This window comes from Eriocheir sinensis, chromosome 62, assembly GCF_024679095.1.
Source record: "Eriocheir sinensis breed Jianghai 21 chromosome 62, ASM2467909v1, whole genome shotgun sequence".
NCBI lineage: Eukaryota > Metazoa > Arthropoda > Malacostraca > Decapoda > Varunidae > Eriocheir > Eriocheir sinensis.
Genome location: NC_066570.1, coordinates 2905097 through 2920000, shown reverse-complemented (window position 1 = coordinate 2920000; position 14904 = coordinate 2905097). Strand labels below are relative to the sequence as shown.

General features: G+C 42.8%; 1 protein-coding gene across 1 annotated transcript in view; it reads right to left on the bottom strand.

Moving 5' to 3' along the window:
• LOC126986543 (SCY1-like protein 2) overlaps positions 1-14904 on the bottom strand; it is a 306279-nt gene that overhangs the window by 33189 nt on the left and 258186 nt on the right. Inside the window, exons 10-11 of the mRNA XM_050842810.1 lie at positions 7113-7266; positions 664-913 (exon numbers count right to left, since the gene is read on the bottom strand). Of these exons, the coding sequence (XP_050698767.1) occupies positions 664-913; positions 7113-7266 (404 nt within the window). The remainder of the gene's footprint in view (positions 1-663; positions 914-7112; positions 7267-14904) is intronic.

The following is a 14904-nucleotide window of genomic DNA, read 5'->3' as shown; positions in this document are numbered from 1 at the left end:
AATATAATGTCTTTGTAACTGTGCGCGTAAACTAAGAAGATGAGGAGGAAAATAAAGAGGAAGAGGAATAAGTTGATTGAGGAAGAGGATAAGGAGGAAGAGGAGGAAGGAGAGGAGGAATATAAAGAGAAAGAGGAATAAGAATAAGTTGATTGAGGAAGAGGATAAGGAGGGAAAGGAGGAGGGAGAGGAGGAGGAGGAAGAAGAGGAGGAGGAGGAGGAGAAAGAGGAGGAGGATCGGGAAGAGTAATATTGGAAAATCTGTGAGATAAAAGGAAGCGAAGCACAATAGATACGACTGAAGGAAGAAGCTGCGAGATCCAAAAAGAGACTGAAAAGGATAAAAACGAGGAGGAGGAGGAGGAGGAGGAGGAGGAGGATTAGAAGGAGCAGAACAAGGAGAAAAATGTATGAATAAAATAGAAACCAAGAAAACGAGACGCAAAATAAATGAATAAAAAAATGAAAAAAAAAACAGGAGATTGAGAGGCGACACAGCAGGAGGAGAGAAACACCCACACGCACACACACACGCACACACACACACGCACACACCTAACCCCCAACTCCCCCCAACACACACAGACCGTCAAGGAGCCATCGGGGCAGCACGGGAGACACAGACACGCACGCGACATAACAGAAGAGCGGATGGTTACGTACTTACAACCTTGACAGTGACATCGGCGTCTTGCAGCTTCACGTCGGCGAGGATCGGCAGCACGTCGTCGATGATCGCCGACCGCTCCAGCTTGTCCAGAATCTTCTCGATGCAGCCCAGCACCGTCAGGCAGAGGGACACGTCGGTCGGGGACTTCTCGTAGATCGCCTTCGTCCGCGGCAGTACTGTCTTTTTGATGGCGTCGGCGTCCATGTACTCCGAGGCGTTGGTTGCCGCCACCACCGCCGCCACCTGGAGCGGAAAGAAAGAACGGTGCGCATGGTGATGGGGGTAGTAGTAGTAGTAGTAGTAGTAGTAGTGGTATGGTTGTAGTGGTGCGTGGCGTTGCATTGTGGTTGTATATCAGTATCGTCATTGCGGTGTAGGCATGATATATGATGCTGGTGGTGATGTTTAGTGTGGTAGTGCGACAGTGCGGTTATTTGAAGTAAATGGAAACTGTGGTGATCCTCATAGTGAAGAAAATACCATAAGAATACGATATTGAGTTAGGGAGTGGAGGAACCCAAACGGGAAAATAAACAAAAGAAGTGTAAGAAAGATATACAAAAGAAATGAAAACAAGGAAGCAATCTAAGGGGGACTCCAGAAAACTGAGATCGAGACAAAAGAGAAATGGATAGAGGTAGGATATAAAAGTTGTGAAATATAAACAGAGGCAAAGAAAGTGGAAGAAAAGCCATGCATAGAGAAAAAGGAAGGGAACAAGGAAGCAATATGGGGGAGGTATTGTCTGAGAAGCTGACACACACAAAACATAAATGGATAGAGAAATATATAGAGAGTGTAAGTTATTAACACGGGGAAACGAATTGAATAGAAGCCGTGTACAGAGGGGAAAAAAAGAACATGAAATCAACTTGAAGCGTTATGAGTTGCTCAGGAGAGAGACAGAGAGACAAATCAAAGTACACTGATAAATAAAGAGCTTGTGAACTATAAATGAAAGCGAACTAGAAGAAAAAGGAAGCAGAAAAGAAAGGACTTGAATGCAAATTGAAATCCTGTCCGAAAAGCTGAAAGAAACAAAGAGAGAAATAGAGGTTTAATAAATATGGAAAAAAAAATACAGGAAAAAATACAAGAAAAAAATTAAAGGAAAAATATTACAGAAATAAATGACATGAATGCAAATTGAAATGCCGTTCGAAAAGCTGAAACAAACAATGAGAGAAATATAGAGGTTAAAAAATCCGGGAAAATACTAAAAGAAATGTTACAGAAAAATAGAAGAAAAAAATACAGGAAAAGGCTAACGAAAATAAAGGACAAGACTGAAAATTGAAATGCAGTCTAAAAATATGAAACAAAGAGATTAAGAGAAGTATATAGAGGCGTAAGGGATCAGGAAAATAATAGGAACCAGTGGAGAAGAAAAGTTAAAAAGGAAAACAAAAGAATATGAAGGCAAATTGAATCGTGGTCCGGAAGATTGAGGAAGAGACAAACAGAGATGGACAAAGGTGCGTAGAGGTCGTAGAAGTCGTAGGAGTCGTAGGAGTCGTAGAAGTCGTAGAAGTCGTAGAAGTCGTAGGAGTCGTAGGAGTCGTAGAAGTCGTAGAAGTCGTAGGAGTCGTAGAAGTCGTAGGAGTCGTAGAAGTCGTAGGAGTCGTAGAAGTCGTAGAAGTCGTAGGAGTCGTAGAAGTCGTAGGAGTCGTAGAAGTCGTAGGAGTCGTAGAAGTCGTAGGAGTCGTAGGAGTCGTAGAAGTCGTAGGAGTCATAGAAGTCGTAGAAGTCGTAGAAGTCGGAAAATACAGCCTCGTATGTTTTAGGTTTGAGACAAAAACTATCTATCTATCTATCTATCTATCAATAAAGCTGTCTATATCTGTCCGTCTGAAGAATGGATGGAAGGAAGAAGTAATAGAATGTAAACAATAGGCCTAAGAGAGGGATGAAAGATAACAAAAGGAAAGAAAAACAACAAGCAAACAAGAAAGAAATATCTATCGATCAGTAAATATATCTACTTCTCTGTCCGTCCGTCCGTCTGTCTGTCTGTCTGTCTCTTCCTTTCCCCATTCACTGTTTCACTCTTTCACATTTCCCTAGACTGCTTCACGCTAATCTCATATAATGATAATAACAATAATAATAATAATAATACGACAATAACAACAACAGTAATAATATCAACATCAATACCCATAACAGTAACAATAAAGCATCTCTCGTGGGTGCTATTTACAGCTATATACGAGTGATTTATTTATATTTTACTTTTTTTTTTCCAACACGAGAGCGGTCATGATATATTCTGTGTGCACTAACCATGGCAAGCCTTACATATGTACGTTATAGCGATGACGTGCGTGTGTGTGTGTGTGTGTGTGTGTGTGTGTGTGTGTGAAACGTACAAGGAAGGGAAGGAGATGCTGGGAGAAAGAATTATAATGAAGGAAGAGGAAGAAGGAAGTAGGTCAGAGGGAGAGGAGGAAGAAGAGGAGGAGGAGGAAGAGGAAGAGGAGGAGGAGGAGAGCTTGAGATGAAGATTGACAGATAAAGGGCGGAGAGAGATTAAAGAAGAAAATTTGGGGAACAGTGATATCTGATAAGTCTTTGAAGGAAGGGGAGAGAGAGAGAGAGGGAGGGATGCGAAAGGGAAGAAGAGGAGGAGGAGGCAAAAGGAGAGAAACGGAAAGAAAGAAAAACATGGAAGCGATAACGTGACTGGATGAAAATAAGGAAAGGAAATAGCGAGAAAGAAGAAACGATAAATGAATATAGCAACATAAGGAAAGGAAGAAGGGAGTGAATGAATGGTAAGAGGGATGAAAGGATGAAAATAAAGAAGGGAGTGGATGGAATATGGATGTAAAGAGAAACACAAAAAAGGGAGAAGGGAAATGACGAAGAGTGAGAAAGATGAAAGTATGACAAAAAGAAAAGAATAAAGAAGGAAGAGAAAAAAGAGAGAGAGAGAGAGAGAGAGAGAGAGAGAGAGAGAGAGAGAGAGAGAGAGAGAGAGAGAGAGAGAGAGAGAGAGAGAGAGAGAGAGAGAGAGAGAGAGAGAGAGAGAGAGAGAGAGAGAGAGAGAGAGAGAGAGAGAGAGAGAGAGAGAGATGAGAGCAGGAATAGCGTGAAATTTCAACCAAAACGAGAGAAATAAAAGAGAAATATGGAAACGATAATATGAAGGAATGAAAATGAGGGAAGGAATAGAGAAGGAAAGGAGGCAAAGCGGACGCAAAGTGTATAAAAAAGGAGAGAGAGAGAGAGAGAGAGAGAGAGAGAGAGAGAGAGAGAGAGAGAGAGAGAGAGAGAGAGAGAGAGAGAGAGAGAGAGAGAGAGAGAGAGAGAGAGAGAGAGAGAGAGAGAGAGAGAGAGAGAGAGAGAGAGAGAATATGGCAGAAGGGTTGATAATGGCTGGAATTTTAAATGAACAATAAGAGGAAAGAAAAATGGGATGAAAACGAAAATGCGAGATAATAAAAGGAAGAAAGAAATTTGGAGAGGAGGAGAGAGAGAGAGGAGGAGGAGACAGCGTGGGGTTAGGGAGGGAAGGATGGAAAAAAAGTGTAGTTTATGGTAAAATAGTGAAGAAAATGACGGTCGTAAAGGAAATAGAAGAGAAGAAAATGACTGCAAATGAAACGAGAGTGGAAACTAAAATGGAGAAGCAAAGAAGAAAACAATTGGACAGAGATGAGAAGGAAAGTAAAGAAAGAAAAAAAACGAGAAAAAACTAATAATGGAGATGATTATGATAAAGAAGAGAGGAGAGGAAGGAGAGAAAGTGAAGGTAATTGGAAGGATGAAATAGTAATGATGGAGAGAGAAAAAATAAAGGGAAGAAAATTAACTTGAAAATAAAGAAAACATGAAAAAAGAAAAGAGGAAATAGAGAGCAAGGAGAGAAGGAAAGATGAAGAAAATACTCAATAGAAACATGAGGACAAACATAAAGAAAAGCAAAACAAAGGACATATTAAGAAAAGGAAAAGCGGAAAGCAGAGAAAGACAAGAGAGAGAGGAAAAATTAACAAGAAAAAGGACGAAGAAAAGCAGGGAAGAAAAATGAAAGGGGAAGGAGGAGAATCAATAGGAACATGAGAATAAAATGGAAAGAATAGCAAAATGGATCAGAGAAGAGGAGAAGACGGAACAGGGAAAGCAAAGGAAGAATGGGAAGAAGAGAATAAGAGAATAATGAAGAAACGGAGATAGAAAAGAAAACATAGGTGAAAGAAATGACAGTAAGAAGGGAAATAAAGGGAGAGAAAAACGATGAGGAATAAGTAAAGGAGAGAAAAGATGGAGAGAAAAAGGCGAAGCATAGAGGAGAGAAAGGAGAAAAAAAAGCACAAAAAAAGAAAAAGAAAAAGAAAAAAAATGCCAAAAACGTAGAAAAGAAAAACAAAGACAGGAAGGAAGCGAAACCATGGAAAGAAAACAAGAAAAAAGAAAACAAAAATAACTAAAGAAAGGAGAAACGTAAATGAGTAAAAAAAAAGTAAGTAGAAGAGGAAAACGATGAAAGGAATAAAGAAAAATGTGAAAAAAAGCAAGACAAAAGTTGAGATGCAGTAAAGAAGAATATAAAAAGGGAGAAAAGTAGAAAGAGAGAGAGAGAGCAAAGAAGGAGGAGGAGAGGGAAGGAGGGACGAAAAGGAAGGAAGGAAGGAGGTTGAAACATGGGAAAAGGGAGGATCGAGGAGGAGGTGGAGGAGCATCAAGACGTCCAATGGGAGGAAAGAGGATCACAAGAGAGGATTAGGCTCCCGCGTCCTAAGCATAGAGATCGCCCGGGGAACACGACACTTCTGTCTGTCTGTCTGTAGAGGGAGGCTGCCGCGGTGTCACAGAATATCTATCGTATCAACCACACTGTATTTGAGGGTATCAGGACACCTCTCCTCCCGAAATTGACCTCTCTTCTTGGCCACTCCTTTGACCTCTATTCAGGAGCAGTAAGTAGCGGGCTTTTTTTTATATATTTTTCTTTACGCCCTTGAACTATCTCCTTAGCTGTAAAAAAATAAATTACCCGTTTTTGACTCAACTATTAAACATCAGTAACAGTATCAGCTTATCTGTCTGTCTATAAATTCTTCTGCCTGTTTGCCTATCTCCTCATTATCCGTTCATCCTTTTTCCTTCATTTCCAGTCTCTCTCTTTTTTTCTTTTCCTCTCCTTTCATTTTTTTTTTTACAGCAGAGGAGACAGTGCAAGGGCGTAAAAACAACAACAACAACAATATGAAAAAAAAGCCCGCTACTTACTGCTCCTGTCTATCTTTCCTATCTGCTTCCACCCTTTCAGCCCTTCCCTTCCCGTCCCTACACACTCCTACTCAATCATTAACTATCCTTTCACGTCTTAATAACTTGATTTCCGCCAATTTTTACCTGATTCTCTTCCTCCATCTTCGTTTTTTCCTCGCCCCTTTTCACCCCTTTCTCCTCACCTTCCCATCTGCTTCCAGCCTTTCAGCCCTTCCCTTCCCGTCCCTACACACTCCTACCCAATCATTAACCATCCCTTCACGTCTTAATAACTTGATTTCCGCCAATTTTTACCCGATTCTCTTCCTCCATCTTTTTTCCCAGCCCTTTTTCACCTCTTTCTCCTCACCTTCCCATCTGCTTCCACCCTTTCAGCCCTTCCCTTCCCGCCCCTACACACTCCTACCCAATCATTAACCATCCCTTGACGTCTTAATAACTTGATATCCGCCAATTTTTACCTGATTCTCTTCCTCCATCTTTTTTTCCCCAGCCCCTTTTCGCCCTTTTCTCCTCACCTTTCCAATTGTTTCCACCTCTAATTCCCTTTCCTCCCCGCCCCTGCACACTCCTACCCAATCATTAACCATCCCTACACGTCTTTATAACTTGCTATCCGCCCATGCTTCCCTTCTAACTCATTCTCCATTCTTTTTCTTGACGTTTTTCACCAATTCCTCCATTCCATAACGTTTCCCATTAGCTTCTGCCCCTTTATCCCTTTATTTTATACCCCTTCACGCCCTTACCCATTCTTTTTCCATCTCTTCACATCTGTTTGATTCGCCATCCGTCTATTTTCCCTTCAATCTCACCCCTCCCCCTTTTTTTCCCTCACCCTTTCACCTTTTCCTAACCTTTCCCAACTGCTTTAACCCCTTGGCTGCGGATTTCCTACCAGAAGACCTCACCAAGCTACAGGAGTGGAACAAAAAGTGGCTGCTACAATTCAATGAAGAAAAATGTAAAGTTCTGCACCTTGGGAGGGGATATCCAGCACACCAATACCACATGGGAAACACTCCACTATCCACCACAGAGGCTGAGAAAGACCTGGGACTGTGTGTTACCAAGCTACCAATGAAAGCCAAATCCATGCCAATCGTAGCGGACGGGTTAATCCTCTACCTCTCGCCTCTTCACCACGTTAACCCTACACTTCCACCCCTTCAGAGCTTCCCCTCCTTCCCCTTCTCACTCTTACCTGGACCTGGACGGTGGAGGACTCGAGGCCAGAGTATATGATAGGTAGGATGTCGGTGGAGACGTCCTCGCTCGGGGTTTTCTCGAGGATGACGTGGATGTTCTCGAGCAGCGTCACAGAGGCCTGGATGCTCTTGGGAAGGTTGAACACCACTCTGGGGGAGGAGAAAAGGGTGATGGATGAGTGGCCGAGGTTTGGGTATTTAATGTATGGGTTTAACTATCTTCTTAACCTTCTTACTTGACTCTTTCCTCCTATCTTCTTTCTTTCATCATCCTTCTTCTTCCTGTTTTTTTTTCATTCTCTTTATTGCTAATATTCATAACTCATTTTTTCCTCCCTGTTCTCTTTACTGTTTCTTACTTTAGCCTCCCTCCTTCCTGCCTCTTTATCTACGTTCTTTCCTTTCTCACCCTTCTCTTTCATTCCTCTTCTTCCTCGTTCTCTTTATTAATATCTTCCTTAGCCCCCTTCCTTCTTCTTTCCTCCTACGTTCTTCATTTCTCAACATTCTTTTCCTTTCTGTTTTCTTCGTCATTCTTTCAAGCCTTCACTATATGTGCGTCTTTTCCCCTTCTATAAACGTGAGCCTTCTTCCCTTTTCTTTATGCCCTTTCCATCTTCCTTTAGTTTAGGGATGAAAATGAAGGAGAAGGAGGAGGAGGAGGAAGGAGAGTGAAGGAAAGACAGGTGAGAGAAAAGAGATGGAAGGAAGAAAGGGAAGAAGATGGAGGAGTGAAGAGGTCTGGCGAGAGAAAAGAGGATATTAATACAGGAGGAGGAGGAGGAGGAGGAGGAGGAGGAGGAGGAGGAGGAGGAGGAGGAGGAGGAGGAGGAGGAAGATGGTCAAAGTGGGAGATGGACGCGAGGAAAACATCAAAAAGCAAGTGTATGTATGTGTGTGTGTGTGTGTGTGTGTGTGTGTGTGTGTGTGTGTGAAAGAAACACACACACACACACACACACACACACGGAAGAAAAGAGTCGACATAAGGGTTTGCCGCCATGCCGACCCAGACAAAGACTTTCTGTCCCACACACTCCACGGCCCAACGCCCCGCTGTGTGTGTGTGTGTGTGTGTGTGTGTGTGTGTGTGTGTGTGTGTGTGTGTGTGTGTGTGTGTGTTTTAGTATTCTTCTTCTGTACACTATTTGCCTTAAAAATCGTCACTGAGCAATTTTTTTTCTTCGTTATTTTTGCCCTTGAACTGCCTCCTTTTCTGTAAACAACAACAACAACAAAAAAAAAAATACAAGGGAGATGTCTGTTCCAAAAATCTTAAAACAAAAACAAAATCATGAAGCGAATGTTATGTCCGTTCTCAATGACAGCATCAAACACCCGTCTCAATCTCACCCGGCGGGAATTCATACTTACACAGGACCTTCTCATGCTTTTCACAGGCTAGGATGTGCTTCAGACTGCTTCCAAGGGCTTCAGAATGCTCTAGTGTGCTGTAAATGCATATCCACCTCTTTTGATTCTTTTTAAAGGCGCAGCGAGTAGCGGGCTTTTTTTAATTTTTTTTATTATTGTTTCCTTTTTTTGTGTGCCCTTGAGCTGTCTCCTTTGTTGTAAAAAAAAAATATCCGTTGACAGTGACTAAATCGAACCATACATAGAAAGTCTGACGGTACTTTTAATAGGCTTGAGGACGATTCAGACCGCTTGAAAAGGCTCCGGAATGCATGAGTGGGCCGTTAAAGGGCTTCAAACCCTCTTCTGTATCGTGAATCCATATCCGTTTACACTGACTAAATTTGAATGCATAAAGAATCTGACGGTACTTTTAATAGGTTTGAGGACGATTCAAACCGCTTGAAAAGGCTCCGGAAAGCATGAGTGGGCCGTTAAAGGGCTTCAAACCCTCTTCTGTATCGTGAATCCATATCCGTTTACACTGACTAAATTTGAATGCATAGAGAGTCTGCTGGTGCTTCTAATAGACTTAAGGACGATTCAGATTGCTTGAAAAGGCTCCAGAATGCTTGGTGGTGGTGTGTGTGTGTGTGTGTGTGGGGGGGGGGGGGGTAGTGAATGCATGTCCGTTTATATTGACTCCATTTGAGCATACATAAGGTGTCTGCCGGTGCTTCTAATGGGCTTAAACACGCTTCAGACTGCTTTAAAAGGCTCCGGAATGCTCAGAAGGGTTGTGAATGCATGTCCGTCCTTCTCGTGATCCGCGGAGCTCATCAATCACCCCCGAGGCTCAGCGGCTCGCTCCATTCACGGTAATCTCGCCGCGGCCGCCTGCTCTTTCCGCTCATAAGCAGGCTATTGGCGGTAACGGAAATTCCACATCTGTTCAAGGATTTCACGCCAATATCGGATTCCAGCTCATTTCCTCCCTGTGTGTGTAGGGGAAGGGGTGGGTGGGAGGGGAGACGACCTGTGTGTGCGTGTGTGTGTGTGTGTGTGTGTGTGTGTGTAGGAGGGGGACTGTATGTTTGTGGGAGGGGGAGTGTGTGTGTGTGTGTGTGTGTGTGTGTGTGTGTGGGGAGGGTATGTGTGTGTGGGAGGGGGAGTGTGTGTGTGTGTGTGTGTGTGTGTGTGTGTGTGTGTGTTGGGGGGGGTTTGTGTGTGTGGGTGTGTGTGTGTGTGTGTGTGTGTGTGTGTGTGTGTGTGTGTGTGTGTGTGTCAACCCCCATCCCTCCCCTTGCCTAATTCCTCTCAGCTGTTGGTGGTGAAGGCCTTACAAGCACCTCATTACCTCTTGATGGCCCCAATACTGTCACTGTACGAGCGGCAGGCGTGTGTGTGTGTGGTTGCGTGAGTGTGTGTGTGGATTGAGATCATATACTTTAAAAAAAATTGATTAGTTGACAAAATATAAGCTTGCCGCCATTTGTGTAGGCTGTTACGTAATTAGATATCGCAAAGGGGCAGAGGTGTAACGTAACGGATGTGTTCTATAAAAGGTTACAAACATCGGAGTTCACAGTCACTAAACGGGCTCGGAACTTGCTGGTGACTTTATCGGACCTTTGCCATGTTCGTTATCTTACATTTTTCTTCTTTTCTTCTCTTTTCTTCTTGTCCTTCTTGCTTTTGTTCTTGTGCTTGACTCGTTTCGCTGCCGCTGTCATTTTACTCTACATGGTTAGTCTTACATAAACAGACTCATCACGCTAGCCCGGTCCTCATTTCCCTCTTTCTAACTACGCTTCAATCTCTTCCGTTCTCTCAAATGCGGTGAAAATGAGGCAAGACACTGATATTTTAAAGCCCGGTCATCATTTCCCTTTTCCTGGCTACACTTTAAACCCTTCCGTTCTCTTCGATGCGCTGTAGAGGAAGCAAGACATTGAACTTTTAACGCCCGCTCCTCATTTCCCTCTGCCGCTTTCCTTCCCTCAATTGCGGCGTAGATAAGGCAGGACACTGAGATTATAACCCCCGGAGCTCGATTCCCTCATCTTGGCTTCACCTCATGCTTCCGTTATCTCCTGGTCGCCGATGAGGAGGCAATACACTGAACTCTTATCGAATCTTCGTCTCACGTTCGCCCGCGGTCCTTGCCACGCTCATGTTCCTCCGCCTCGTATTGGTTTCCGCTGGTTTTCTCCATCGTCGAAGGGTCGCTCGCGTAACGTCATTGAGTTTCGATTAATATATATTTTCCGACATCGGTGCGGCAAAATATTTTTCTCCGATGCCCTTCACTTCATATCAGTTCCCCGATTCTTCCACAATGACAAATGTAATAAAAGTGAATACTGGCGGAAAGAGAGAACAGTCCCCCCCCCCCCCTTTACCCCAAGAAAAAAGCGATACTGACAAAGAAAAATACACTTCGTCAATTCAAGATTCAAGATTGCAATAAAAAAGATCAAAACGAATGCTCAGGAAAAACAATAACCTCACGTAGATGTAAACAAAAAATAAAACACTTTCCAGTCTCGTAACAAGCAGAATGTTGTAAAAAACGAAGCAAACAAACTCACAAAGAAAAATACACTTCGTCGATTCAAGATTCAAGATTGCAATAAAAAAGATCAAAACGAATGCTCAGGAAAGACATGGACTTAGAAAAACAATAACCTCACGTAGATATAAACAAAAAATAAAACACTTTCCAGTCTCGTAACAAGCAGAATGTAGTAAAAAACGAAGCAAACAGACTCAACTAAATTATGAATTGACTAATCAGAATAACAACACTCGTTCTTTCAAATCAGCGGAGAGAGAAAAAAAATGACCCCAAAAAGAGAGGAAAGTTTCGTTTAGTCGGCGCAACGTCTGTGGTCATATGCCGGAGAGAGAGAGACAGGAGGGGAAGGAATTATAGGAGAAGGGAACAGAACCCAGGAGATGGGACACAACCCCCGATTACAAAAAGAGAGGAAGAAAGAAAAGAAATATCGCCACCAGCATTTACAATTTCTCTTTTATGCTGCGCTATAAAGACCCTCGATCCTGATGGGGGACATGGGAGGGCAATTTACGTGATGTTGATAACGACACAACCAATGAAGAATCGAAGCTGCGTCATAAACACTCATGAAGTATAGGCGCTACACGGACGCCACTCAGTACACGGATACGACTCTTTAGGAAGCCAATGATCCTTCCAATCGCTTGATGGTCTAATTCATTTCCACGGACCGTCATTTTTTTTCTTCGCATCATTCAGTTTCACTTTCTTCTTGGCTTTCCAAGGTCTGTTTGTGTGAGAAAATTGAACAAAATCTTAAGCAAACATAAATACCAGAAACAAAAACTAATAAACACAAACAAACGCCAAAACAAAACACAAAACAAATAAACGCAAGAACACAGTCAATTTGCAAGACGCTGTTCTCCTAAATACGAAGGGCTGCTCTCCCAAGCCTGTCACCATTCCTCTATAGCCCCCCTGCATGTTTTCGTCCAATTCTCGCCGTAAATAAAGTTTCAATCGCACTTTCGCACGCCAAATGAGTGCTGAGTCTCTTCTACTTCTTGCTGCGATGGAGAAAACGAGCGGAAACCAATATGATGTGAGGGGAAGCTGAGTGTGGCAAAACTTGAAGAACATAATTATGAAGATTCGAAAAAGAAAAGGTTTAGGTGTTTGCCTCCCACTTGGGATTTGTGGGGAAACTGAAGCATAAGAATAGAATATGAGGGAGAAAATATGAGGGAAAAAAAATAAGACCAATGTGAGGTGAAGGGAAACGACTGTAGCAAGTATCAAAGAACATATGAAGATCCGAGAAAAAAAGTTCGAGAATAGAATTAGGCAGCACCTCATGGAAACAAACATACAAATAAACTAAGCCCAAAGTGAGGTGAAGGGAAACGAGTGTGACACGTACCGAAGAACATACGAAGATCTGATAAAAAAAAGTGCAGCATTTTTGTATCAGCCATTCGACACCTTTGGAAGAACTAAAGCAAAGGCTGATGAAAAAAAATAATTGAAAGTAAAGTAGTGAAATAGTTACCGTACGTCATATTCAGCCATGGAGAACAACAATTTAAAAGCCCCCGTTAGTTTCTGAATAAATAAAAACACATAAGGGAGAGCTTGTAATACCTCCTTTTTGTCATTGTTATCTACTCCGACTTACGAATTTGTTACACTAGAGAGCGGTCCCAGGTATCGTACTCAGCACATTGTATTTTCCAGTTTCTGACTCATGACTATTGCAAAGAAACACCAATAAATACCACTTTCAAAGATATTTATAAACAAATCTCGTTATCGGGTTGAGGGTGGCAGGTTTTGGTTGGTTATCGGCACATAGAAAACGCGGAGTACGACAATTTGGCGGAGTTGCACGAGAGGCTGAAGAGAAGGAGAAGAGGGAGGAGAACGCAGAGGAGGAAGAGGAAGAGGGAACGAGGAGGGAGAAGAGGAGGAGGAGGAGGAGTAAGGAGAAGGCAGGGAAGTGGGTGGATCTTTTAAGGCCTCTCGGGGCCCTTCGGTGTCTTAGCTCGGGGGGGCGAGGGTGTGTTGGGCCACCTAATGGCTTCTTGGGTCTCCCGCGGCAAAGACCCAATGAAGTAGAGGAGAAGCTGGAGGAGGAGGGAGGGAGAAGGTGGAGGGTAGCAAGAATATTGGTAGAGGAGGAACAGGAGGAATAGTATAAGGAAAGGGGAAGGAGGAAGGATGGGTACAGGGAGGAATGGGAGGGAAAGGAAAGGTTTTAATTCTTTGAGCAGCATTTTACGTTTATTATCTGGTGTGGTTAACCTTTATGAAATAGATAGATAGATAGATAGATAGATAGATAGATAAAGATAGAGATAGAGAGAGAGAGAGAGAGAGAGAGAGAGAGAGAGAGAGAGAGAGAGAGAGAGAGAGAGAGAGAGAGAGAAGGAACGAAAAAGATAAGAGAAGGTGTAGGAGGGAGAAGGAGGAGGAAGGGGAAATAAAGTCAGGATAAGAGTGTGCGGTGGAGAAAAAGAAGGAAAGGAGGAGGAGAAAAAATAAAGGGAAGGGGATGTATAATAATTAACAAACGAGTAAGAGCATTGACGTAGGAAAAAGAGGAAATGATGACAAGGAAAAGGAGAAAAAAAGGATAGGGAATGACAATGCTCTAGAAAGTAAGCTTCATCAGTCACGCCATGAAAGTCTCCGCCATCTAAACGTAATACTTAGATTGGTATTGTAAGACACTCTCGTTTCTCACATCAACTATTTCTAAAGGTCAAAGAGGGGGTCAGTCGGGTTCTAATAAGTCTTTCTTCAGGTTCATGGTACAGAAGAAGGGTCAAACTACCACTAGGATCATAAAACTACCCCTGGAAATGCCCACAACTCATACGAAAACCTTGTCAAATATGTGTTTCTTTAGGTTCATGGTACAGAAGAAGGGTCAAACTACCACTAGGATCATAAAACTACCCCTGGAAATCCCCACAACTCCTACGAAAACCTTGTCAAATATGTGTTTCTTTAGGTTCATGGTACAGAAGAAGGGTCAAACTACCACTAGGATCATAAAACTACTCCTGGAAATGCCCACAACTCATACGAAAGCCTTGTCAAATATGTGTTCTTGGGCGGCTAAATGTCTGATAATACGACCCTAAGTTATTGTCTCTCTACAGTGGCGTCTACAGTAAGTCATCTACTCTTCACTTCCTACCACAAACGTATATGGCGATCCGTGATATTTTCCCCCGGCCAGTAATTCTCCCGGCCGTTCCAAGCCTCGAAAAGAACCATTCATTTTAGGGGATTTTGTAGTTTTTTTCATTAATGTGGGAGCCCTGGGAGAAGTACAGGAGGAGGAGGAGGAGGAGGAGGAGTGTTATAGTTTCGCAAACATCCATCTTATTTCGTCTCAAGTTGTTAGAGGTGGTGGTGGTGGTGGTGGTGGTGGTGATGGTGGTCGTGGTGGTGGTGGGGGGGGGGGGGGGGGTCAAGGAGCGGCGGGGTGTTGCCTCCACTCTTGAATATTTTAGATCCTGACCAGCGGATAAAATCAATAGGTGTGTGTGTGTGTGTGTGTGTGTGTGTGTGTGTGTGTGTGTGTGTGTGTGTGTGTGCACGCTTGAATACTAACCAGATATTAATGTAAATGGACAGAGCCACTCGCAATAATAATAATAATAATAATAATAATAATAATAATAATGGAGACAGCGACAGAAGGAAACAAAGCAAAGAATCACACAGACAAAACTCGAACTTTCTGTCTTATCAAGGAAACAAAAAACTTCGACACTGCCAACCCTCCGAAGTCAAGCAGAAGAATCAGAGGAAGACAAGAGACAGGTGGTGGTTGTAAAGAAGAAGAAGAAGAAGAAGAAGAAGAAGAAGAAGAAGAAGAAGAAAAAAGAAGGAGAAGGAGA